This window comes from Radiomyces spectabilis (genome assembly GCF_025331425.1).
Source record: "Radiomyces spectabilis strain NRRL 2753 chromosome Unknown BYT42scaffold_4, whole genome shotgun sequence".
Taxonomy (NCBI): Eukaryota; Fungi; Mucoromycota; class Mucoromycetes; order Mucorales; family Radiomycetaceae; genus Radiomyces; species Radiomyces spectabilis.
Window position 1 is genome coordinate 1,181,673 of NW_026251929.1, and position 25,424 is coordinate 1,207,096.

Sequence of the window (25,424 nt, forward strand, 5' to 3'; positions counted from 1 at the left end):
GATGGCCGTTTGCATTTGTGATTTTTCTCTGCATGTTTCTGCATACTTCCACCGTCCTGCAGATCGAGCTTTTCTTTTTTCCAATTTTCTGTAGATCAGTATCATTTCCGAGGTGAAAACAACATACATGATTCTAAATTCTAAATACTCTGGACAATGGCAAATACGCAGAAAAAATAGCCCAAGTCCAATGTTTCCAGGACATTCCGATAAAATGTCTTATGGAAGCAGATAGATGCCCGTAAATTCACATCTTTGTTCTGCGTTTCCTTAATAAGCTAATCTTTTTTGATGTTGGGATCAGTATCGCTGTTTCCTAATTTCCAACACAAAAATTGCTCTGCAGAATTTTCCACGCACTTGTTATGCATGAAACAACCGCTGGTAATATGGTAGCCCGGTTTCAGGAAATTATTGGCAGGTTCCCCGAGGGATCGGTATGCATTTCAAAAAGAAAACATCCACGCTCTGGGGCTTCTAAATCATGCGCGTGTTAACAAGTGATGATACAAAATTTCCGGTTCTGTCCTTGCGAGATGAACCACCTAACAAGAACCGGTTTTCTGGAAACTGCATGATGGGTAGTACAGAAAATACCGTTTTTAGGGTCTATGTCCAAACTAGGCAATCCCATCGAGAAAGGTGGGCCTTTGGTTGCACTTCGGGGTGTTAAACAAGACCTCAAAAAAGAATTTTCATATCGGCACTTCAATTCGAAGGACGATGGCCCGGCGGAGTTTCTGTCAGCGTAAAATTTTTGTCGGTTGAGAGAGAGAGGCGCTTGGACCGTGGGGGCGGTGGCCAGAACTCCATTGTGGACAGAAAACCATGGAAATGAAAGGTCAACTTATGCTTAGATGCTTGAAACCGGGATGTCAAGATGGTTTCAATCATTTTTTAGGTTGGTTTCTGATGGAGAATGGATAATCCGTCGGATAGAGAAAGAATCCTCTGATGAGAGAGGTCTATACAGATGCATCGAATCTTTCCTCCAGAGGGTTTTCCATGCGTTCAAATGCACAGAAAACTTTTTTCCATCTATGATCGTTCATTGAGGAGATTGAACATTCACTTTGAAGTCTTGTACACTGGAATATTCGAGATCAATAGAAAAAAAGCGAAAAGCAAACAAACACACAAAATAACAAATCTGACGCAAAAACTAGAGTCTGAGGAGGTGGATGGCGTGCTCAAGGAAGACTTACTCCTCGCTTCATCTTATAGTATGGTCTTTTTTATTATTATTTGCACAAGTCTTTTTGATCCCCTTACTTCTTGCGCCGATCTCGTTCTTGATTGGGTCATTCCATTATCAGAGCGTTGATACATATTAGGGGAAAAAAAAGGAAAATCTCCAAGTGCCTTGGCATATGCATTTTATTAAGTTAATGAAAAAAAAAGCAAGGACCTGCATATCCGTATACTTCTTCCGAGATACTTATGAATCGTTTCCTATATGAGATGAAGAATGGATTCATTGCGTACATCTTTGGATTCTTGACCTCTTTTTTTCTCGGGTTCTCCTCTGCTCCTTTCCTCCTTTTCCTTGCTTCCCTTGCTATCATTCATACATATTCTGCAACACCTTTTTTTCATTTTTTTTCTGTGAACCGTCAATCATTATGTCAACAGGGTATCCGACCGATCTCATCTTGGGGATTCAAGGGCACCAGGATACTGTTCACACCATCAGCACGATCACAAACCTCGTGTCCATCATATGCACCTCGATGGTATTGCTTTTTTTGATCGCAGCCCAAATGTTGAACGGTCAACTCGTCAAGCCAATGACGGTGCGTTTAACGATCGCTATTGCCTGCACTCTGTGGGCATTGTCATTCGTCCGTCTTTTGTATCCTACCGTATCCCACGATGCTATCTCGTGCCAAAAGATCATGATCACAATCATTTGGTTCAATAACCAATACGTCTTCTTTTCCATGGTATATACGATAACACCCGCCTTCATGTAAAACCATTTCTGATGCCAAAAGAATGACACTCAGCTTTATCAATTTTTTTTTATTGTCACACAGGCGTTAGAGATGTCTATTTTTTGCAACCTTTTTTCAAAAGAAGCGCTGAGCTCCAGCATCGAGAAATGGTAAAAATAACCATGGTGCTAAAAAATCCAAGATCCGCCGTAATCAATGAAACTGATAGTTTGATGTGCCTAGGTTTTACATGACGCCAGTCCTTTTGGCTTTTCTTACTGCATTATTCACTGCGATGTTTGAAGTGGTGGGGTACAATCAGGATCGCGAAGCTTGTTGGTATAATGGTATTACAAAAAAAAAAAAAAAAAGCCGCCAAGACCATTTCCGTAAAAAGGCATGTTGCTGATGGTCGATGCATAGTGTCGGCGACGACATGGGAATATGCGACACTGATAGCACCTCAAATGCTTGGTGTCGTCAGTACTTTCCTCGGCGCCTTTTTTCTAATGATATTGAAAGTTTGCCGTCGTCATCAAGCCAAACTGTATGATGATGGCCACGAACACTACTTTGTGAAAACTGCCACTCTTTTACATCTTTTTGCGCCAATGCTAGCCCAAACAGGTTTTATTGTTTCAGAAATCTATATGCAACAGAATTTCCGGTAAGAGAATCCATTGCAATATCAACGGGGTCCAATATATAAAAAGATCCGGGCGCTTGTGTTTATGCTATTACTCCTGTAAACCTTAGTATCAGTTACTGGTTAACGATATGGGCTTCCTTGACAACCGGGTTGGTAGGCGTCTTTCATTTTTGCGGCTTTCTCACGGATCCTGTGGTTTGGGACGTCCTGGCTGACATGAGAAGGTAAAAAAAAAAGAAGGGATACCGGACCTCATGAAGATAAGCAAGAAAAAGGAATCGCCCCTCGCTCTAAAAAAAATAATGCCTCATCTACTGTTTCAGGGACATTCTCCATCAGGATGGTGCATCATCCATTTCGGCAAGTAATATATCGCCATGCAGTCTCCGATCTTTTAATGCACGGTCCTATAAATTAAACGAGGTGGATCCATCTTCTTTTCCCCAACCAACACCATTACTACCAGCACCTACGATGGGTTCATTTACTGCTTTTCACACATTCACCAATACCCACTCTTCCATGAAACCTTCACAAAAAATGATGCGATGGATCGTCATCAAACTGTGGCCCCATCATCGACAATCGACTTCAAGGTATCGGACACCTTCGCCCACCGTCGATATGCACTATGCAAGTTCACTGAACCAGTCGAGTCAGTCGAGCCAGTCATGCATGCGTCAAGAGGACTCGTTATCGTTTCATGAAACCAAAATGAAAACCACGCCTTTTTCCTTCACGTGTGAGGAGCTAGTGATGGATGAACCTCCCAATGCGATCCTGTCTCCCACTACACCTCATTTCACCATCCCTATTTGCTTCGAAGAACTCGACAGTGCCGTACCTTGGCGAGTCCTGGAAGTCGATGAAGATGAACAAGATATTGGTGATTCATTTCTTCAGCCCAAAAACAGTCAGGATGGGACCGATCCACGAAAAAGTCTTAGCAGTAGTCCTCGCACCGATAGTTGGTTAGAGCTCAACGATGATCCTCCCACCTCGCCTTCACGGGTCTCGCAATGGTTCCATAAACGTGGTGATTCTTTTGAAAATGTGCGAGAGCGAATGGCCCGAAGTTCGAAAAGCCTTCGACGTTGGCGACAGCAACAACAACAGCAGCAACAGCAATCACATCCATCGGATCTTCAAGAACCAGGTCTAGCTTCTTTGTCAACAGGTACCCGACAATCACGAGCATTATCTGACTCGTTTGATCCCACCATGTTGCAAGCCGTACCTGAATCACCGTCCGAAGAAGAATCGTTCAATGACACTGCTGTGCGTGCCGTGACGGTATTAGCCAACTCGATGCATTCAAATTATCGAATGATCTAACAACGCCAGTGAACTCGAAACAAAAAGCAACCCAAAAAGAAATAGTAATGTTTCTGTTCACTTGGTAATGAGGGCCCTCTCCCAACAAAAAAAAAGCAACAAAAAAGATAGTGTATATCGACATATGCATGTATCAGTATTTCTATTTGTGTTTATGTGCTTGAATGTGTATGTGATCTGCCTGTGTAACTTTCTTTCTGTTTCTTCCTTTCCCTTTTCTCTTGTCCTTTTTTTTGTGTGTCCTTTTTTGTGTTTTTTTGTTGTTGTTGTTGCTGTTATGTGTATATAAATTATCAGTATGAATTACGACGAGTGAGAATGGGACGTTGCGAAGAAATGTGATCATCATGTTTGGTAGCGATAGTGAGTGGAAGAGAAAAGTCGGGTTGCGAGGTATAGTGAGAGGGAGCTCTTTTCCTTGTCATGACGGATTTCCCATATCGTCGGCTGGTAATGGACCGCCTTTGAATGATTAAGGGCAAAGGAGATGGCATCACTTCGGTTAGATTGGGAGTGGTAGTGTTGAGATTGGTATTAATGTGGGTGGGGCGATCCATGAACGTTCCAGGCAACGATAAACGTCGGACTTTGGAGGAGATCCAACGCACCGGGGCGGTCCGAGTGGTCGTGGTGACGACTCGGTCAACCATGACATTGGCTAAAGCAAAGAAGAAGGCCCACGCAATCATCCCGGTAAAGTTGGAAGGTGAACCGGAAGGTGTGACGGCCGCCACGGCCGTGGTGTGATTAGGAATGGCACTGAATGCAATAGAGATAAGCGCATGAGGGATATGCAGTAATGGCAAAAGAAATAAAGCCGAGAACCGAGAATCCATGGATCGTTGTGACGGCGGTGAAGGAGAAAATGGATGGGTTGGATGATTGGCCGTAGCATCGAGAACCAGATCTCGCGAAAGGGAATCGACAAGAGCAATAGACGAATCGAGTTGTTTAAAAGATTCCAACAAGGGCGATTGTACCTGAACCATACTACGTTTAACAGATCTTGGCGTTTTGGATCGTCGAATCGGTGCAGGACAAGAAAGCGGCCGACCATTCATATGACGAAAATAAGTTTTTTTCACAGGGGAGGCAGGGGTAGGACTGGTGGCGGTGGAAGAGGATGAGGAAGGGATGGTGTGAGGCGGCGAAAACAAGGCGGTTGGTGAGGAGCAAGAAGAAGTGCAGGATAAGCTAGAGTCACGCGCATGAACGATCACTGGAGTGTGAGAAGCACGGCTGTGTTTGGGCCGTGGCAATTTCGACGACGTGACAATCGAAGTGGACCGTCGTAGAGCCGGTGCCGTGATGGGTGGTGCAGAGTATCGAAAAGGTCTGGTCATCATACTGCTCCGCTCTTTCGGTGTATTATTATTCACCGCTTCGTTGGCTTCCTGTATCAAGTTGGACAGGATATCCGATATTCGATCAAATCTTTGCTGCTGATCCATCTCACTGCAGTCGTCCTCTGCTTCATCATCCGTACTGTCGGCTGTTGAATTTGAAAGCAGCGCCAGCGCCGAATCTGGGCGTGTGATGGTATGCCGACGACGGGATCGTTGCGTCGTCAAAGATAATGTAGGCGTCATCTGTACCGGCGTTGACATGGACGGCATGGGGTCCGGCATCTTTAGGGATTCCTCTGGCGGTGGAGTATTCTAAAAGAGAAAAAAGAAAAAACAAGCTTTCAGTATTCGCGTTATCCAAAACAGAGATTGCGCACAACAACCCCAAAAACCGTCGTGGTTTAAAATGAACCACCATGAAAAAAAAGCCAAGAAACAACGTTACGGTTACCATGATAAGATGGGTTTATATATATATAATATGTATGTGTGTATGTGTGTATGGTGTGTGTGTGCCTGTGTGTCGACGTGTATGTGTACAATAAGAAAAAATAATAATCACTTGTATAACGAAGCAGGGAATAAAAAAGAAAAAAATGACAACCACGCAAAAGACGAGAAAATAAGACGGAACAAGAACAAGAATAACAAGTAGAAGAAGAGGATAGAACCAAAGAGAGAGAAAGAGGAAAGTGAAGAAGAAGAAGAACAAGAAGAAGAAGAATATAAAAATAAAGGAAAATAAAAAAAAGAGGCAAGAGGAGGCACAAGAAAGAGCAACTCCAAAATCCTAATGGTCCGGTCGACATGATTTTTGGTCAACCGCTGACTACCATTTTCGGCCCACTAAGGTAATTTTTTTTTTTTTGTGGGTTATCTCTTTCTTTGTGAATTCCACATGATGAAAGGGCCCAAGTCCAAATTGTCTCTCCTCTCTTGATGCGTGTGTGTTTTTTTTTTCTTTTCTTTGTTTCTTGTGGTCTTTTTTCTACGCGAATCCAAGATGAGGTTTCTTCTTTTTATCACCGTCACCGTATTTGGCCGCCCATTTTCGTATTTCAATCACCGAATCCATGTCTTCGCCTGAGCTTGCCGGTACCAGTTTCAAGGCTTGATCAAAATGCTCTTGACCGAGTACCCGTTTCTTCTTGGTTGACACTTCTTGTTGAACGGCACGCAAGGCCGCCGTAACACACAGATTTTTCAGATCCGAACCAGAATAATGCTCCGTCACCCGTGCCAGCTCCGCCACAGAGACTTTGTGTTGCTCATCCCGCAATAACATTTGCAGAATATGCGCACGATCTTCCTCCTTTGGCAAGTCCACTAAATCACATTCCACATTAAATCTTAATGACGCAGAAAAGAAAACACACATATACATCACCACCACCACCAACATCATCATCACCCAATTTCAATTTGACTAGTTTTGGACTGGTACCTAATATTCGTCGGGGCATCCGCCGCAATACCGCATCGTCTAAATCAAACGGTCGATTTGTCGCTGCCATCACCATGACGCCTTGATTATCACTGGTGAGACCATCCCATTCCACCATAAATTGGTTGATAATTTCACGATGGCTGTTGGAGGTAGCATCCGACCGTCGTCGATTCATCAGACTGTCCACTTCATCAATAAATATCACGCAAGGCGACAGTTTTCGAGCCAGCGAAAACAAAGCCTATCAAAGAGAACACAATGAAAAAAATGTATTTCAACATCCGACCTCGCATTCACCTGACATCTGAGTCCAATGTTTTTTTTTTTTTTTTTTTTTTTTCGTTCACGCCGCGGCTTGCTCTTTGCCCATCCGCGCCTGCCCCCCAACTCTTTTTTCCCCCCTTGATCCTTATTTAAGCTACATTGTTCATTTTCATTTCATTTACCTTTACATTTTTCTCTCCTTCACCGAGATACATCTCATATCTACCAAAAAAGAAACAATAAAAACAATTAAAAAAAGAAAAAAAAGTGAGAAAAAGGAAAGAAAGGAAATACAAAAAAAGCCAAATGCAATTTTCGTCATTACTCCGCTCATTTAAGCATGGCGATCATACCATTGGCTTTCTCAAAAAACGCGTTACTTACATATCACTTGCTTGAATTTCCAACATTCGACTTCCACTTTCCTTGGCGACGGCTTTAGCCAACATGGTCTAAAAAATTAAAGGATTCGCACAATATGTCGTTAGCACAGAAACAAATTGTTTTCAAAGGGTCCTGACGAGTTGGGATCCCCTGAGTCGACTCGATAGGTGTGTTAATTTTTTTTTTGTTACCTTTCCTGTTCCTGGTGGACCAAATAGTAATACACCGGATATGAAGTTGCGTTTTAAAATTCCATGCTGGAAAAGATCCGGTCGGATCAGCGGCAAACTGATCAGTGTCTGCAACGTTTCAATCGTAACAGAAGAAGTTCGCACATCCTTGAAAGAGCCCTGGATTTTCGCTAAAGAAAAATGAGCATGCGAAATTAGCGTCACCGACTATTACTGGACCGACTGGGAGAGGCTTTACTTACAGGGATCTACGATACGGGACAACAACTTTTTTTCATAGTCATCGCATCTCGATCTTAACGCGTCGATATTGATGGTACCGTCTTTATCGAGACGCAAGGGTTGACGTTCCAAAAGCTTGGCGGTGTCCCGTCGAAACTTAATTCCTTTTTGTACAATTTCATTGGCTACTGCAAAATCCTGCAGATCCGGTCTTGATTTCTTGTGCTGCAATGCACTGCCGACCGCGGTGGTCACGCAACGATCCACATCTTCCATGGCCCAGACTTCATCTTGGATACCTTCCAGCTGACTTAGTTCCTTGTCAAGTCCTGATACACCATCCAAGGGTTTCATGCTTAGCAGATGTTTATGGCTATACACAGCTAGGATTTGACGCACGTTCATTTCCGCAACGCGTTCGGCTCCATCCTTGGTCAGTTGCACTTCCCATGACTTGAACGACTCGTGATGAGGCAACGGGAGAGGTACAGTGATACACTTCATGCCTGTCAACAAAGGCACATCATCGATATGCATTTCGTTATCGGTGGAACGCAGCGATGGCGAATATCCGGCCAGAATCGTCAACGGATGACCTTTTTGTTTGAGATCCTCCACGGCGGTGACCAGCGCTTTGAGCATCACCGATCCAAACATATCATGCATTTCACCGTAATCCCTCAAATAAACAACCTTTGGACGAAGGGTCGGGGACACATCCTTCTCCTTATTGATCTGCTTCGATAGCATCTGTCGGAACAGCGAGCTGTACCGAGTCGACACGCCTTCCATCACCTTTGGTAACGCACCAGACTGGTCTTTGAGCAACTGAGTCACCAGTTCCTGATCGTGGGTATTCTGCTGAGAAGGCGAATCGTCATCGGCGCTCAGATAGACCGGTCCTTCTGTTCCATAATCTGCATCCAATGCCTCGTCGTCTTCGGACATCACCGACGCATGTTTTTCCGCGGTGGTGGTGGCTCGTGATGATTTCGATTTCGACATGCCTGGACGAATAGCCAGCACGGCGGTCATGTTCTGATTGGCTAGAGGAGACATCATAGGCAGTAATGTCATGGCTAAAACAATTCAAAAAGAAAAAAAAAACTCATCCCAGGGTCAGTTGATGCAACCGTGAATGAAAACGCACAATGACCCTTGATTTGGTTACCTTTTCCGTAACTATCTTTTGCCAAGAATAGAAAATCCTGAGAATCAAAGCTAAGGAGATCGGCTTCCACTTGCTGTGCCAACCGTTTCGCAATTTTATCTTGGATAAACGTGGTCCCCTTTTCAGGTATATGTAACAGGGTGTGATCGGAATGGTTATAGGCTGCCAACGACCCCTTGGGTGCCAGCCCTGTCCGTGTGCAAAAGACCAGCTCATTCCACACATGATCTGGAACAATGGAATCTTTGATCGCTTGTGGAGAGTGTCGCATAAGCGGATCATATCGAATGTAATTGGTGGAAAAAAATGTTTCTACCGAGAAAATGCGCGCCATGAGTATCATGATCGTTTCGACAACAAGCTGGATCCCACATGGATTGAAGAATCACTTACCCGATATGGTTGATAACGATCGCTTGCCTTTACGATTGAATTTTCGGCCTTTTGTATTCGCTGCACCATCCACCGCATCTTGTTGTTTGGATCCCTTGTTCTGAACCTTGTTATGGTCCTGATCCGGTGACGATTCGGACGATGAAGCCGCTGTCGCCGCTGCCGCGGCTGCTGCTGACGCTGATACCGCCGGTGTTGCCGCAAGTGCACAAGCGGTGGTACTAAGCCAACGTACATTGCTCGGTTGCGAAACTCTCAATCGACAAAGATGAAGCATTTGTCTCTTGATGAATGAAGCGGGAGGGGAGGGGGCTGAGGTAAATCAAAGGGAAATCTACTTTGGCTTATTGCTTTCCTTGCAAGGAGACATTGGCCCACCGACTTGTATCCCAATTTCAACAAATTTGGGCCATGTGACCATCTTTTTTTTTGAACTTGAAACTTGATCCGTTGTAATAGCGACCGAGGCCCGAGTCAGGCAGAAAATTGAAATGAACCGATGCTTTCTACCAACGCCTTTCATATGAAAATAAATATGCAAAGTCGCGAACCCACCAGAAATCTGTAAATACAATTGGTATTCTGTGTTTTCATTTTCTTTCCATGTCGTCGCTTGATTAAACATCGGAAAACAGGGTAAGAGGATATACAGACAGCGCCGAAGCTTCTAAGGATATATGGTCTTGATTAGATCTTGTCTGAATAAAGAACAGAATGCTGTAGTATCTTATAATCTGTAATATTATGGAAGCGTGTCACCTGTTATTCTACGTTTTCGGAATGTTGATGAAATATTGCTCTGCAACAAGAGATTTCTTAGGTCACGGGAGGCTGTGAAATCCTGTATTTGATATATGAACTACTATATCTTGATGCCGCACACACAGCTTTCTCTTATACAGTTTCGTTCATACCCAGTGAAAAAAGGGATGTAAAAAAAGTTGACGATGATTTATTTATACAAAAGAATGATGCCAAAAGAAAATTTTGCATGAAAAATATAAATTATGATTTGATGCAGAAAAATGTGCTTCCAAAGCGCGCTCTAGCACAGGCTCCTTCCAATCGTTTTTGATCGGTAGTCGTCCATCGTTCGGCTTCGGGGACTTCATCCAACTTGGTTTTACTATACTTTTCCATGAATATCTTGTACTTTGCCAGTAATCTATAAACAAAAAACAATTCCCAATGGTGAATCATGAGGAGGTGGATCTTCTCTCTAACAAAATGGTACTTACTGTTGGTATTGCGGGACATCTCCTGTGCCGCCCATGATGACGACGGCGGTAGAGGATGGGAGTTTTTGATAGAGCTGTTGCAGATAATCATCAAAACGAGCCAGTCGTTCTGCTTGTTCGCCTTTGCCGAGAACCGATTCCGGAAGTACTTTGGGAGCGAGTTCCTCGGATTGTTCACCGTGTTCCAGGACCCGGAATCGCGACAATACAAAATCGGTCTTGACTAATTTTCGAGCAACAGCATCGACGAGTTGCTCATCGGTCTCACAGCGCTCATAATCGTTGCCCAAGGAGGCACGGAACATGCCGTTGACGGTATTGGCACTTTCCAAAATCGCACCCTTTTTGGGTGGGTTATAATGACGTAAACGATCGAACAACAATTCGGTTTCTTTGCCAAAACGACCAAAGTGAGGTCCGTAGCGTAGTTTGAGTCGGAACAAATCCAAAGTTGCTTTGGCATCTTCGGCGGAATCGTGACCAAACGTGGCTTTGTTGTGTTCCTGAATCTGTCGTTTCAAAATGTTGCGTGACAGCACTCGCAACGCCGGCTTGAAAGGTGGACCACGGAAATGATCGTACAGTAAGGCGGTATCGGCACAATAGGGATGCGCAATTTGAAGCGCTCTTAAATCGTTCTCCAACGAGTGACCGACAAGGATCACGTTGTGATTCACGATTTTGCGGAAATGTTTTTGGGCTCTTCGCAAAGAACACGTCGCCTTTTCCATGATTTCAGGTGTAATACCGGAATACTGCGTAAGATAATCGATGACGGGCTCGTCGGGCTTGACAAAATCATCCAACAGAATTTTACCATCTTCATCCACAAGTGTGACACGTGCAAGTGCGCTTCCCTTGGCAGTGGCTACCATCTCACAATCCACCGCCATGATCCGTTTCTCTGGCACTGTCTCCTTGACAGCATTGGTTTCTTTCCATCCTTCCGGGAGAGTTTGAGATGCGTCGAGGCAAGAGGGTATAGGATAACCGTTGGCACGAAGTTCGTCCAACGTCAATACGTAGAATTCACGCATGTTATGGTTCACTTTCTCCTGACGGTCCATCAACTCTTTATGTTTCAAAGCCTTTGTACGGAGAGTCAGCTTGCACTGCAGTAATTCCTGAACCGGCGACATGATTTTGCCTTTGTTGCCTGAAATCTTATTGATCAGCATCTGTGAAAAGCAGCTCGTCAAGAATGGCATGGCGGCTTTGCCCACATCCTTTTCCTTGTCCAATGTATCGAGAGCGATGGACGTCGGTACTTGCACGCGGTTCTTGTCGGCGCCAAAGAACGTGATATCCAACCCCTGGGCGTAAATGAACAGAAAACGCTGGATTTTGGATCGGTTGACGACGCTGATCCACTGAGGAGGTTTGGCTTCGGCAAGACAATACAAAATATAATCCTGAATCTCTTTCATCGACAGTTTTTGTTTCATGACGGCTGGTTTTAATGTCATGACAGGAATTTGCACCTTGATAAAAAAAAAAAGCATGAGTCTCCAGCATCCTTTGCTATTGTCTTGGTTTTTTTTTTTTTTTTTTTTTTACTTACCTTGGTATCTCCAACCATGAGTTTTGCCCTTCTTTTTTCGCGTTTCTTTTGTCGAATTTCCGCTACTTTGGCCAAAGTCTCTTCTTTGGTCAACTTTTTCTTTTCGACCTGTTTCTTGTTTACAATCAACAACGGTTTGGTCTTTTTCGCATCATCTTTTCCTAAAAACCGAGTTGATAGTTATTTTCTGTTTGTGGTTCAGAACTACCGCCGAATGTTCATTTTTTTACCTTGATCATTGGCTGGTCTGGGTCGTTTTCGTTGTTGCGTTGGTTGTGATGCGGATGACGCCTTGGCAACAGTGTGTCCATTCGGCAATGCTTTTTTCTCACCATTGACTTTTGGTTGTTCCGCATCACCACTGTCGATTTTAGCCTTTTTGGCCACCGGGAGTGAGGCGTCCACGTTGGCTGATCGGGCTTCTACTACTGCAGGAGGATCATGGGCAGGATGGTGTCGTTTCTTTTTCGGTGGTTTTTCAGCACTATCGGTATCTTTTGCGTCGTTTTTCCCGTCCTTTTTATCCTTCTTGGACTTTTTATCTTTCTTCTCCTTTTTCTCCTTTTTTGGCTTTTCGTCTTTTTTCGGAGAAAGTGAATTGGTGGTGGTGGTGGGCTCGTTATCGTCAAAAGTGACGTGGATCTTCTTGGTGGTATCATGAAGAATCACATTCTTCGGAACCACAGCCGGAGTGAACTTTTGCTTCAACAATCTCGAGTTCTTCATCGCTGGCTGTCGCTGGCTGAGATGCCCTCCAATGTAGATCAAGAAATGGAGTTTCGTCCGAAAATTTAAACCATATTTAATGCGGAGCTAAGCCACCTCACATCGCTTAGCTGACAATGCCCGAGTCCGGTTATTTTATTATTCTTTCGGATCATCTACTGTTTCCTCTCCGGAGTATGCTATGGTTCTACACTTGTATGAATAAAACTGCATTCGTCTGTTTTCTCAATGGGTGCTGGTAAAAATATTTCATTGAACAGGATATTTAATGTACAACAGCAAGTGATGTAAACTGCGCAAGAAAAATTCATGCCATGATATTTCACCTGCTACCAGGAAAGGGGTGAATGAACAAAAGGTTATGCTACAAAAATACCGATGTAGTGATGCAATTTTGGTCGTATAAATATGAACCTTATGGATTTAAGAGATAGTATAATATCGAAACAGAGTGGTAAATATTCTTGATGTCTGCTTCGCTAAAAAGCTAGGTTAAAACCCAAAGTTTTGAAATAACTAAAGGATGAGTCAGAAAAAGCTAGAATAATACGCAGTAACAGATCAACAATATCAATGGATGCATTTCTTTGAAATTTGAGCACGCTAAAGGAGCAAACGGTGATACTTGTGTAGACACCATTGAAAATGATTACTTGACCTGATCATATATCATCTCTGTCTGGAAAAATGGTTTTCTTCAAAGCATGGATCCGTCTGCTTCGGTTGATATTGTGCGGCTAGCATCAGGAATCCAATGCGAGCATTTTCTGATCTCTAGCGAGATATACTGTATAACGGCATCCACCGTAGTATATGGTACATAATGGTAGTAAATAAAAGTACAGCAGCCTTCATGTAAAACCAGAGTCAGTCAATTCGGGGAGCGCGACAGCATCGGGAGGTTATGAGATACATGTTACAAAGATACTCATTTCGTCTCCAAGGCAAAGAGAAGAAAGTACATTGATGCAGCGCATCGAGTGTTATTATGTTTCGAAAAAATGGGGATATTGGGGCATGATTCTCTCCAGTTTGGTTGATTGCGTTTTTCTTATAACACCGTTGCTATCAGTTTTTATAATTTGATGACATTATAAAAATTTTGCATGGACGAGATTTAAAGTAGAGTTATTCGGGAGACAACGGTGTCCTTGGTGAATGTGATACACGCAGGTTTTATGCTTCAAATTGGTAGGTGGACAGGTGACATAATAATCGGGATCAATTCAAACTGAGAAAAAGTGGGTTCAACTGTGTCACCTCTACTGTTTCCAAAACATGGAACGATTGGCTCGCTTATTTTCAAAGTGCATATTGCTAGTATAAAAAAGCCGTGTCGACCGAAACCCTATCCGTTTCTCTCGCTTTTCTTTTCACTTGCTTTTTTACTTTATTCAAATCGCCTCTTTCTCAAACATGCTTGGTGAAGCGTCTTCTTATCAAGGTAAACAGCACCCCTATGGCTGAAGGTCCCGGGCGGAGACTGCGTTGTAAACGTGTGGAGATCATAAGACCACGATGTTTTGAGCTTCCATCCATTCCCGCCTCTAAAATAAGAACGGGGATCAAGGCAAAAGATAAGACGAAATATACTAAACTCGTTTTTTTACACAGGTGGTTATGAACGACCCAATGCCGACGAAGCAGCTCGTATTGCTACGCGTCATGGTGCTTCCGAAGGTAAGCAAATGATAGCATCCAAGCTGGGTGGGAAGGAAGAGAAAAAAAAAAAAAAGGGTTGAACGAGTGGGTCGTATTTCGTTTCATGTTTTCTTGCATTTTAAACTAAAAATCCACTGTTCGGATGGACGTGATTTTTAGAGGAACACGGTCTCTTCTCGTCGGTATTGTCAAATTTGTTACATAAAGATGACGACGACGATGATGCGCCTACCAAGAAGCCTGTCAATGCAGATGAAGTGGAGCACGCCGCACAAGCTCACGACAAAATTTACAGCCAAAACGGCGGTGAGCCCAATGAGCAAAGCTCTTCACGTGATTTAGGTTCAGCCGCAGCTTTGCAAGCGTTCAAGATGTTCTCTGGTGGTGGCGGCAGCAGCGGAGGCAGCAGCAATGAATTGATTGGTATGGCGATGGGTGAAGCCATGAAATTATTCAACGCTCAAAGTGGCAAAACCGGTGGCGGCAGCAATGTCGATCAAGCTGAAATGCTTCAAAACGCGGCTATGATGGCCATGAAATTGTATATGACGCATCAGTCATCACAAAGCAACTCGGGTGGCAGCAGCAGTGGAGGCATCGGTGCCTTGATGGGCATGTTGGGCGGTGGTCACCAGAACCAGAGCAGCAGTGGTGGTCTTGCTAGTAGCTTGCTTAGCAAACTTTTGTAATGCCCATTTTTTTTTCTTACGTCTTTTTTATTTTACCCCATCTGTCATTTGCTGTAAAGCTTCGTCTCCTGATATTGTCATAAAAAGAATAAATGATACTGTTCAGAGGAGGAAAAAGGATGGAAAGAAGGCCCAAAATTCTCATCGTCGGCAACGTGGAAACTCCGCTTTTACTATTTTTAAGAAAAAAAGGCAACAGTGGCAAGAGCATTAAACGATGGATAGGAAAATTTTATTCCCATAGCGAAAAAAAACCAGTAGATCCGCAGTGTGAGATGCGCTAACAAGGGAAAAAATAAAGCAATCAACCGATCACTCCAAGAGTATATCGTTTAGTATTTGAGAGTTCCCACGTACACTCTTTTATTTTTATTTTTTATTTTATTTTACTTGTTATTTATTTTTGGATAGTCAAGGGGAATAAAAGGGCGGTGGATGGCGGGCCGATGGATAACGAACTCCGTATTGTCCCAACTTGGTTTGCGTCCCTATAACAATCGACTGCAAACAATTGCAACCCCTCTTTTTGCTTTCTCTTCCTTCCCTGACCCCCGCCTTTTTATCTCTTTCTTTTTTTTCTTCTCTCTCACATTACCCACACGCCATTGACTGACTACTTGCGCAATGTACGATCAGAAGAAAGACAAGCCTAAAGATTACCTATTGGGTCTTCACTGGGCCGCTACAACTGGCAATGTTGGTAACTACGATGAACAAAAAAAAGCTTGCAGTTTTCTTTCCTTTCTTGGTTTCTCTTATTATCACTATTATCATTTTCTTGACATGTTATAATAACATAAAAGAAAAAAAATGATTCTTATTGATGCTATTATAATATTGATTCAAAAAATGAGGGGGTTTTTTCTTTGACGTTTTTTTTTTTTTTTTTTTTCCATGCGAATTGATGACTAACGAGGACGTTCCTATGGTTGCATTTAGGTCTAGTCAAGTTTGCGCTTGATCATGGTGCACCGATTGATTCGGTGGTGAATGGATTCATGCCTTTACAACTTGCATGTATCAGTGATAATAATATTGCGGTGGTGCAATATCTCATTGATCGTGGAGCGCAAGTCAATGCACAGAGGTAAAATGTCTTATTAATTCACGTTCCGTGGTTTCTTATCGGGCAACTCCTAAATCCTCCGTCATGTGCACTTGTCCTACTTAGATGGTCGAAAAAACACAGCGCAGATAAATCACAAGCCGTAGCAGGTGCTACAGGCTCCACCGCTCTTCACGTCGCCTGTGCCAACGGATGTGCAAAGATTGTTGATTTGCTACTACGCAACAATGCCCAAGTCGATGTCAAAGACAAGTACGGATCCACTCCCATGGATGTCGCTGCCGCCAAGCATTATATGGAAATTGCCAAGCTATTGGAAACCTTTGGACAATTACAAAAACAGCAAAAGAAGGAACATGAACAACAACAACAGCAGCAGCAGCCGTACCAGGAACGACGGTCAATGGATTTACCGGCGCGCGATGAACGCATTGAACGACTTCGCCGACCCAGCTTGCCTTCTATTTTTGAAGGCAAATCTCAGAAATTAGATGTGCCTCCGCTGTCGACGCTCCCTCAAATATTACCATCCCGACAGAGTTTGAACACAGCACGGCCATCGCTGGACGATCTCCCCGACACATCCACTCCTTCCTCTTCCATCGACATTCATCGTCGTCGTCCTTCTCGAAATAAAACGCCCGAATTAGCTTCCTCATTGGTATCGTCACCGGATGACAGCACGATTATCGGTACTCCGCCCGCCGAAGATTGGGAAACGGTGGCTCCACGTCCCAAGAAATGTGACTGGTATGGGCATGGCGTCATTAGCGATTATGGGGATGAAAGTTATCTGGCATCTTTGGAACGGAAAGCGTTCAACTTGGAAGATCGATCGCGTGCTTCCCTTGATCAGTATCGAACACGCAACTCCATGGATGGCCAGCGGCCGTCCCTGAAAAGATGTAGCTCCGACGGCGGCCGATTACGAACCACGGCGCTGATGAATGCAATGGCCGCCAAGGCCGCCAACAACCAAGAATATACCACGACAGACGGTCAATCTACCTTTGTAGACGAAGAAGCCATGCCACGGCCCTCAGTTGCTGTGGACGATGGACCGGAAGCAGAAGCATTGCGCCACTTCCAAGAAAAAGAGATGAAAAAGGCATGGTGGAGCGCATTTGGCGGACGAAAGTCGATGGATGCAGCCACCTACCACCATCAGTACCAGGGTTATACCAACGGACGTTATTCCGCCGATGTGCCTCGTAAAAGCTTGGACTTTCGACCCAGTTTTGACGGTCTTTCGCAACTGGCGAAAAAGACCATGGAACCTTTATCACGAAAAAGCATTGACGACGATGATATTGATCTCCAATACCCAATGAACCGATCCAACAATCGTCCTGGTTTCTTCTCCCGATGGGTGGGTGCTTGGTCCAAGAAATAATCACTCGCAGTCTCGTATTTTTCTTTGTGACATTTTTGTTATTGTTTTTTTTTTTTGTTCTTCTTCTTCTTCTACAGGTTGACTGTTTCTATATACTCTTCACACCTTTTTTTTTTTTTTTTTGCTATATTCCTTCTTCCCGATTTTTGATGTGATCCCTTTTTTCGATCTTTGTTTTTGTAGTATATCCCTTTTTCTCTTATACATATACGCGCACAAATATAAATATTGCAAGTCTACCCCGTGAACGTCTCTTTTTCTGCCGTTGGGGATATCGGCCAACAGAACAGTAGTAAGCTGATATAAAGCTCAACATCTTTGTGGGACAGATTTCGGCATGCAATATGACATGTAGCTGAAAATAGCAGAATTACTCTCTGTCTACCTGTGCTAATTGCTCAGCATCATCCCATACCGCAGCCACAAAACCCCCACGTCATTGTTTCTTCCAATGGGAAGAGTCTTTTTTTTTTTTTTTTTTTGTTGTTGTTGTTGTTGTGTATATTCTTTTCAGGTGACCTAATTTTTACCCCGTGGTGTTGTGTACAGTCTACTCTTCTCAAATGACTCTTTTTTTTTTTCTGACTCGCACTTTTGGATAATGACCGAAAAATAAAAAGTCGTACGAGCGTCGCTGTTGTTACGCAAATAAGTTACAGCAAGCAAATCTTCGAAAGTCTTGGCTCCTGTGAATGGTAATGTAGCTTGGTTATCTTGCGTCTGTAGAGACAGCTATCGCCACTCAATTCGAAAATAGGTTTTCTTTCTTGTCTTGACTATGATATGATATTAATCTTGTACTTCTATGCCGAGAAGATGAACCCATGTGCTGATGTATTCACGGTGGCATAAAAGAGTGAGATTTATTACAGCCTTGCTGATTACACTGTAAAACAGGATATTTATTGTTCTGAATGATATGTAGTTGGGCTCACATACCAATGCCTTTACTTCAGAGTATTCGTCATAGCCTTGATCCAGCAGGACTCTATCCCAATCTGAACATTAGTCTGAAAAAACATAACCATGTCCGTAAGTGCATATCTGCTGCGGTTTCCCTGACATAAAATGATGGCGTGCATTTGGCCAATACAACTGCCTAATATTCTCCGAATTAAACAGGCAGCTACTGCTTTGGACAAGCTCGTTTGGGATAACTGATGTATATGCCGCAATATGAATAATGCGCACTTCCCCGACATGTTATTATCGCCAGCGAAGTCTATTGAAAGCAGTGGTTATTGTTCCAACAAATCATAGATCAGTGTGAGATGAATTGGTATTATTTAATCCGTCTGGCTCACGCTTGCCAGCTTTTTGGGAAGATGATGGCAACCGTTGCTGTGTCGTTGACGATATTAAGCTGGCCTGAACAGCACATTTGCGAGATGATTCTTACGAGGTATTGCCGAAAATGGTAATGATAATCTGATTGGTCAAAACAAAAAGTAGGCTACGAGAACTACGTCAATCCTTGGTCAGAACAACTAAAGTCCTGCATTTAAATAAAGAAGGTCAAAAGGGTATACTTTCGAGTAGCGCATGATTTTTTTTTTTTGGACCCAACCGAAGCAAGACACTTTGTTCCAGCATAGCGCCGGAGTTGAATTTCCTTGGTGATGATTCGATGTGACGACGTTTTTAAAGACAGACCACTTGCCTACAATTGCTGGCAATTCCCCATTTTCCTTTATTCTTTTTTACTCGTACTCTTTTGACCCGGGAAACTAGTCATTATGCGTTTCTACATTCTAACTCTTCTCGTTGCTTTATTTTCAGCTGTCGCAATGGCAGCAGAATGTGAGTCTAGTTGTTTTTAATTTCGGCTAAATCAATGACAGTTAACTCACTGTGTTGTTTCATTGTGTAGCTGGATACACCGACTACATTTTGGCTTTACGTGAGCCTGTCGATCAGAAAAAGGTCGATAAAGCGAAATCAGACATTGAAGCTGAAGGAGGAAAAGTTACCTACGAGATCAAGACAGGCATGAAGGGACTCATTGTCAGCCTGCCCAATGATCGTGTTAAAGCCATGGCTGATAAAGACTATGTCGACTTTATGGAACAAGACAAGTCAGGTGAGTGACTAATCCATTTCCAGCCATTGTTCGTCATTCTTATCCACAGTGGTACTCATCTTATGTTTTGTCTGTGTCTTCGTAGTTCACATCAATTAAATCCTTCCCATTCAATACATTCCTACTCTTTTTTTTTTCCCTTCCAACAGCGAACACTTTTTTTTTAAAAAAAAATAGCACTTCTTTGTATCTCTTGCATGACCAAAAAAAATATCACGAATCCGCCAACCTTGTTCACTGAAGTAATCATTGTTCCAGTTTTTGATGAGATCTCTATGATCTACAAATGAGTATAGTGTGAAGCTCATGCTTGTTCTTCTTATCACGCCCATCAGCATGGCGTTCTTCTCAGTGAAGTAATAATTGAGTTCACCCAAACTGTGACGGGTGATCATGAGCTTATTTGCAAATGTGGAAGCAGCCCATTATGTAAACATTCTCGAGTTACTGGGCCCCAGATCCAAAGAAAAAAGGAAACTTCATCGAGCGGTCGCTCAAATATGATAATCTACCTTTTTTTTTGTGAATGAAATGCGCTTATATTGAATATCGAGATGTTAAGATCGTAATGTATAGTGTCAAGGCAATATTGTATAGAAACGAATGAAAATAAGATGAACTGAAAAAACAAGTTGTCAAAGTGTGCTCAGTCACAAGGCCATAAAATAATTGGTAAATTACATAAGAAGAAAAAAAACAAAGGGTTGAGGGGAGATGGCCACCCGTTTAGATCAGACCCACATCTCGCAAATTGGTTTGTAAAATGATATCGTTGACAGCCGACATGACGAATTTGATTTGCTCTGTGTCGGTTGCACACGTAAAATGGGTATACACTTGTTTGTCTGCCGAAGAGTTCAGTGAAGTGAATCGGAGCATGATGTAGTGGCTGGCTTCATCGTACGTGTCGGTGCCTAGTTGTATTGTATTGCAGCAATAGAAACCTCATCGGTGAATACGCTGTCGGAGATGTCAACAGGGCATAGTGCCGTCCTACCTTTATAATCGGGAAAGTAATTGGCCAACGGGCTGTGAAGGAGTTTCTGTTTAAAAATATCTGTCTTGTTCAAAAACAGAATTGTCGATGTCTTTTCAAACCACCGTGAGTTGCAGATCGAGTCAAAAAGCGTTAACGCTTCTTGCATGCGGTTCACTGATTCATCTTCCACCAATGTCTGATCGTACTCGGAGATCGCGACCAGGAAGATCAACGCTGTCACATCTTCGAAGCAGTGGATCCATTTTTTCCGTTCCGATCGTTGTCCACCCACATCGAACATCCGATAAGTTAACTCGCCGATATTAAATTTGGTTTCGGTGATGCCCGTCGTTTTTACTCGCGATCGCAGAACGTCCTGATCGGTTGGATTATAATCGGGCCGGCCAATACGGTCTATCGATTCGAAATAACTACAAAAGGGAATCAGCCATGCGTCGATCACTTATATTTATGGAAAATGATATTTACTAAGCAGCAGAGTCATTCAGTTGATATTCATTGCTGCGTTTAAACGTGGCCTGGACACCGTCATCGATCCATAACTCTTTGATCGCTTGGACAATATTAGGAGGCATCGTCTGATAGTTGTTGTTCATTTGACTCGGTTGACGCATAATCAAGTCAAAATGAGCTTGGCGTCCGGCATCGGCCAATGGGATATTAAGAGTCTCCATGGCTTCCAGAAGGACATGCATCGATTGGATCGCGTTGCTAAAGATGATTTCGCGAAACGCTCGTCGTTCGTCGGGTGAAAATCCACTATCGTGTATCAGCTTCATCTGCTTCAAAATCGTCGATTTGCCCGATTCGCCAGCACCTTATTGACAAATGCAAAACATCATGTCAGCCAACAATGAATAAATAAAAGTGACGCCGGACCGAAACGACGTTCGTTACCTAGTAATAGAAGCTTGACTTCATTACGTATGTTCATTTTCTCCATGCGCAATTCATTATCAATTTCTTCGCTACGCAGTTTTCCTGCACCATCTTCGACCGAAGCGCAACATCCCATATTTCTATTAAATTGAAATATTTGATGTTAATAAACTCATGCACGAAGGCAAGAGACCCCGCTCCAACGACAATGACAAGGCCACCAAAGTCAATGACTCATGCCCTCATGCTCATGGTTGGTCATGGACCGTCGTCGTCCGCTCTTTTTCCTTGTATACTTTTTCATGTTGACACTGGTTTCCCCACGGTGATCCGAAATGATTATTGGATGTTTTTTACATGCCTTTATAGATATTATTATATGATGTGATTGCTGGGTATTAAAAAAGTAGAATAAAAAAGTAAAAGAGTCAAGTTTCTCAAAACCGTGGAAACGGTAACTGAGATATATGCTGCAACGACACGGGGACAATAAATTAAAACGATTCTGGTTATGGTGCGGCCGTCAAAATCTAGGCAACACAAACGACGATGAAGCAATGAATTTGTCCGACAATGAAGCTTGTCTGCGGATCCAAAAAAAAAAGAAAAAACATTCGGTTGCACACTCTTCTCCTAGTCCAGCTTCTTTTGGCATCTCAGAAAGTCCTCTTTTTTTTTCGCACCAAAATACTTTAACTCCGATGAAAGAAAAGAAAAGGAAGGAGATCATACCAACCGTTGTCTAGATGCCAGAACAATCAAATTGTTCTACCGCACCAATGATACGACAATATTTTCGCAGCGTGAGATCCAAGCAGCCATAATGGCTACTATGCTATGACGCTGATAACGCGATTCAATGACCGCTTTCTCATGATAAAAAAGCTGCCATGTGTGCGAATACATCTGACGCGTGGATTTTTTAAATCCCCACGTTATGATAGGCCGTGCTAATGTGTGTCTTGTAACAAGGCGGCGTGGCTTTGTTGCTATTCAACGGATAAGGTTGATCCATATCTGTAAATGGCGTGATGTGGTCTCATTCTTACACAGAGTTGGTTAAACGAGTGAATTTTCACATGCGGCAATGACTGATACACAAACTAAATAACGCGAGGGCAGCTCCCCATTCTATATTTGACGGTTTGACAGAGATATTTATCCTTGGTATTGGCTCGTCCTGCTCAATAGAAGGAAGTTCTCATCGGCGGATGGCCGATCTCCACTCGCTTTTGTTTATTTTCAATGCCCGTACTTCACACGCACTTAGTTTTCGTGTAAAAATAACGTATCATTTACTGGTCTGTACTCTTTGCCTGCCAATTGTCGTGTTTCGATGGACAAACTATTGTCTCACATTTAAATATTCCAAACCAAATGAAGAAAAGGTCGTAAATGTTCGCACGGTTGACCCAGTTACCTCTTGGAGAAGTTGGCCAAATTTGGAAAGCCAAGTATAGTATGCACAACCTGGTTTGCCCGCCCCTGAATAGCTTAATTAGGATCTACTCCAACCATTCTTGTTTCGCAACACATAAGTCATCTCCCTATTTTACCAGCAAAGAAGAAACATGGAAGGAACCAATGTTAGCAAACCGCGCAACGTTAACAACAAAAAGCCGAGACATTACATATTTATGAATCATATTTCTTTGTTAGATCATCCATGTAATTTATTTCTTTCCGCTTGTTATGGGTGTACCTGCGCCAATGCGCCAATTGTCCCTGCCAAAAGAAGGAGCATCGTGTTACATGTGTGCCGGCTCACTTTTTCACTTTGTATAAAGACTGCAGATGATGCAAGACATGCCATGATTTTCAGCAACTAGGTAAATGTCCTGTTGCGGCATTGGCGGCTGGATTATGATATTAGGAACGACTCTCTATCATGTCATTCCGCGTAATTTTTGATCTTGGTCTGGATCACCCAATCATGCTCAAAGCACGAACCATGCTGCGCAAACTAACCACGTTGTAGGGTATCCAAACCTCAGTGACAAAAAAAAAAGATCGTGTGATAAGTGCGATATATATTCTAGATTTTACTCTAACTGCTTTGTACAAAAATTTTCATAATTCTACTCGCTACCAGCCACTCCACCATTGCCTAATCCGACTGCTTTCTCAACCACTTCGCGCATAAGGTCCACAAAGGTCGAACACAGAATGACAAGGTGTGCTTCAAGGTAATCCGGCCGCTGGAAGTAAGAAAGCGCTTGACGATCAATCACCAGCTTTCCTATTTGGATAAGGTATCCCATGCCATGACTGTCAAACTCGGCAATAGGCCGCCACGGTATTCTTTCGCCTGATGGTGCAGGTGTTGTTTGCTTCTTCTTGATTTCGCAAATCATATCGTGCGACAGCAAATTCGGTCGTCGCCATCGTATACGGTATTCTTCCACTTGAGATTCGTATACAAACAGTAAATGGGATTTTGCCTTGTTGATCAACTCATGGGTCGTCAAGCTTGGTGCATCATAATCGCCCCATTCTACCGTAATGTCCTTGTGAAAAGCGCGTCGTCGAGTTTCCGCCACTTTGGTTCCGTCGTCCTGCCGTTCACTACCCACTGTGCGGTATAAAATGTTTTGAAATCCCCAAGAATAAGAATGAGGTTGCATTTTACGGTAAGCCAGCATCTTGGTCCCGCTAAAATAAAAGTCGTGCATGTGCGGTTTCGTGAGAGACCGTTTGCGGATTTCAAAAGTGATCATGTCCTCCTTTGACCGCTTTCTCAATCGATTCAATAGGGATGATTTGAGTGAGCTTTTGGTTTGTTCGCTTGCACTGGTCATGGAACTCGTTGAGGGACTGAGCACTTCGGAAGACGATAAGCTCATGGACGACGTCCGAGAGGGCGTTGCCACGTCCTCGGTAAAAGTGGTTTGTGTCGTCGGAGTGGCGTGACTGAGCAGAGACGATGTGAATGAAAGAGCATCATATTCCTTGGGATGTTTAACGTAAGGTGGCGGGGGCGACGGTAAATTCTCGTCATCGACATTGTCTCTCTCATTTGTAAGATCTTTGGTATTCTCACTCTCGCCAGGTTCGCTTTCTGGGTTGGACTGGCAATCATCTTGTTGTTGCCCCTGAGTGTGAAGTGCTTCTAATTGGAGGGCGAGATTTTCAACCACGGTCGCCTTGGCAATAGCTTCCTCGCGGTTTTCGTTGGCGGCGATGGGATCGTCATCGTCATAAGCATTCGGTTTTTCGTAGATTTGGGTATCGATGGTATCAGGCTTTTGCACTTGGGTATCTGGAGATGCCAACATGGCGAGACTAACGGTTCAGAAAATTCTACCGTATCACAGCTGGCTCTATTTATTCAATATCGAGAAAGCGAATGCTATAAAAGGCAACGCTGGGAACTGCATGATGACATTTCTGTTTCCTATTTCTGTATTTACACTTTCTCCAGTGTAACAGTATGGTGCCTAATGGAACCAATCGTCGCTTGCCGTAGTGGTTCGTTGATAAAAATAAACTTTCCTCACACAGCATCAACGCCAACCGCATTTCAATCTTGATCTTGATCCCTCCAACAGAATGCCCAATCAGTCTCTCCTTTTATCTTGAAACAACAATATATATTTCCTTCATTCGCCCAGGGAAAAGGCAAAACATACAAGTGCTTGATATTAAAAGATGAGAAGGTTATTTTAATTGCACATTAGTATTTCTTATGACTTTGATGTGAGCAATTCCACATTTATTGTATATTCCGGGACTTGAGGTAATCACATGGCATTACTTCAGTGATTTGGATTTAAGCTTTTCGGGAAAAGCATCGC

General features: G+C 43.2%; 11 protein-coding genes across 11 annotated transcripts; 5 read left to right on the forward strand and 6 right to left on the reverse strand.

Annotated features, from left to right (window-relative positions):
* Positions 1–1,429: 1,429 nt before the first annotated feature.
* Positions 1,430–2,927, forward strand: BYT42DRAFT_563046 (uncharacterized protein; the record flags this gene model as incomplete). Its single annotated transcript, XM_051567544.1, has 6 exons — positions 1,430–1,943; positions 2,037–2,104; positions 2,178–2,281; positions 2,358–2,601; positions 2,691–2,807; positions 2,907–2,927. Coding segments are annotated over exons 1-4 (623 nt in total), but the record flags the coding sequence as incomplete, so codon positions are not given.
* On the forward strand, positions 2,832–4,064 carry BYT42DRAFT_267360 (uncharacterized protein). Its single transcript, XM_051562784.1, has one exon. The coding sequence runs from the start codon at positions 3,058–3,060 to the stop codon at positions 3,916–3,918; it is 861 nt and encodes a 286-aa protein (XP_051425289.1). The 5' UTR covers positions 2,832–3,057; the 3' UTR covers positions 3,919–4,064.
* On the reverse strand, positions 4,065–5,934 carry BYT42DRAFT_267402 (uncharacterized protein). Its single transcript, XM_051562785.1, has 2 exons — positions 5,648–5,934; positions 4,065–5,576 (listed from the first exon to the last, which is right to left on the reverse strand). The coding sequence occupies exon 2, from the start codon at positions 5,544–5,546 to the stop codon at positions 4,212–4,214; it is 1,335 nt and encodes a 444-aa protein (XP_051425290.1). The 5' UTR covers positions 5,547–5,576; positions 5,648–5,934; the 3' UTR covers positions 4,065–4,211.
* A 318-nt stretch (positions 5,935–6,252) lies between these two features.
* Positions 6,253–9,214, reverse strand: BYT42DRAFT_493931 (P-loop containing nucleoside triphosphate hydrolase protein; the record flags this gene model as incomplete). Its single annotated transcript, XM_051564261.1, has 7 exons — positions 6,253–6,590; positions 6,709–6,952; positions 7,158–7,197; positions 7,360–7,427; positions 7,551–7,720; positions 7,793–8,851; positions 8,944–9,214. The coding sequence occupies 7 exons, from the start codon at positions 9,212–9,214 to the stop codon at positions 6,253–6,255; spliced, it is 2,190 nt and encodes a 729-aa protein (XP_051425291.1).
* Positions 9,215–10,239: 1,025 nt separating this feature from the next.
* On the reverse strand, positions 10,240–12,955 carry BYT42DRAFT_563058 (uncharacterized protein). Its single transcript, XM_051567545.1, has 3 exons — positions 12,366–12,955; positions 12,136–12,296; positions 10,240–12,055 (listed from the first exon to the last, which is right to left on the reverse strand). Exons 1-3 carry the CDS (start codon positions 12,859–12,861, stop codon positions 10,571–10,573), a joined length of 2,142 nt encoding a protein of 713 aa, XP_051425292.1. The 5' UTR covers positions 12,862–12,955; the 3' UTR covers positions 10,240–10,570.
* Positions 12,956–14,119: 1,164 nt separating this feature from the next.
* BYT42DRAFT_563060 (uncharacterized protein) lies at positions 14,120–15,343 on the forward strand. Its single transcript, XM_051567546.1, has 3 exons — positions 14,120–14,305; positions 14,476–14,541; positions 14,683–15,343. Exons 1-3 carry the CDS (start codon positions 14,278–14,280, stop codon positions 15,210–15,212), a joined length of 624 nt encoding a protein of 207 aa, XP_051425293.1. The 5' UTR covers positions 14,120–14,277; the 3' UTR covers positions 15,213–15,343.
* Positions 15,344–15,612: 269 nt separating this feature from the next.
* Positions 15,613–17,777, forward strand: BYT42DRAFT_563061 (uncharacterized protein). The gene is made up of 3 exons (XM_051567547.1): positions 15,613–15,912; positions 16,152–16,299; positions 16,384–17,777. The coding sequence occupies exons 1-3, from the start codon at positions 15,837–15,839 to the stop codon at positions 17,669–17,671; spliced, it is 1,512 nt and encodes a 503-aa protein (XP_051425294.1). The 5' UTR covers positions 15,613–15,836; the 3' UTR covers positions 17,672–17,777.
* A 750-nt stretch (positions 17,778–18,527) lies between these two features.
* BYT42DRAFT_563063 (uncharacterized protein) lies at positions 18,528–19,195 on the reverse strand (the record flags this gene model as incomplete). Its single annotated transcript, XM_051567548.1, has 1 exon — positions 18,528–19,195. A coding segment is annotated over exon 1 (250 nt), but the record flags the coding sequence as incomplete, so codon positions are not given.
* Positions 19,196–19,232: 37 nt separating this feature from the next.
* On the forward strand, positions 19,233–20,017 carry BYT42DRAFT_563064 (uncharacterized protein). Its single transcript, XM_051567549.1, has 3 exons — positions 19,233–19,471; positions 19,542–19,751; positions 19,837–20,017. The coding sequence occupies exons 1-3, from the start codon at positions 19,408–19,410 to the stop codon at positions 19,848–19,850; spliced, it is 288 nt and encodes a 95-aa protein (XP_051425296.1). The 5' UTR covers positions 19,233–19,407; the 3' UTR covers positions 19,851–20,017.
* Positions 20,018–20,477: 460 nt separating this feature from the next.
* BYT42DRAFT_612296 (G protein alpha subunit) lies at positions 20,478–21,766 on the reverse strand (the record flags this gene model as incomplete). Its single annotated transcript, XM_051571612.1, has 4 exons — positions 20,478–20,665; positions 20,749–21,161; positions 21,220–21,568; positions 21,649–21,766. 4 exons carry the CDS (start codon positions 21,764–21,766, stop codon positions 20,478–20,480), a joined length of 1,068 nt encoding a protein of 355 aa, XP_051425297.1.
* Positions 21,767–23,708: 1,942 nt separating this feature from the next.
* BYT42DRAFT_492517 (uncharacterized protein) lies at positions 23,709–24,905 on the reverse strand (the record flags this gene model as incomplete). Its single annotated transcript, XM_051564154.1, has 2 exons — positions 23,709–24,620; positions 24,768–24,905. 2 exons carry the CDS (start codon positions 24,903–24,905, stop codon positions 23,709–23,711), a joined length of 1,050 nt encoding a protein of 349 aa, XP_051425298.1.
* Positions 24,906–25,424: the final 519 nt, after the last annotated feature.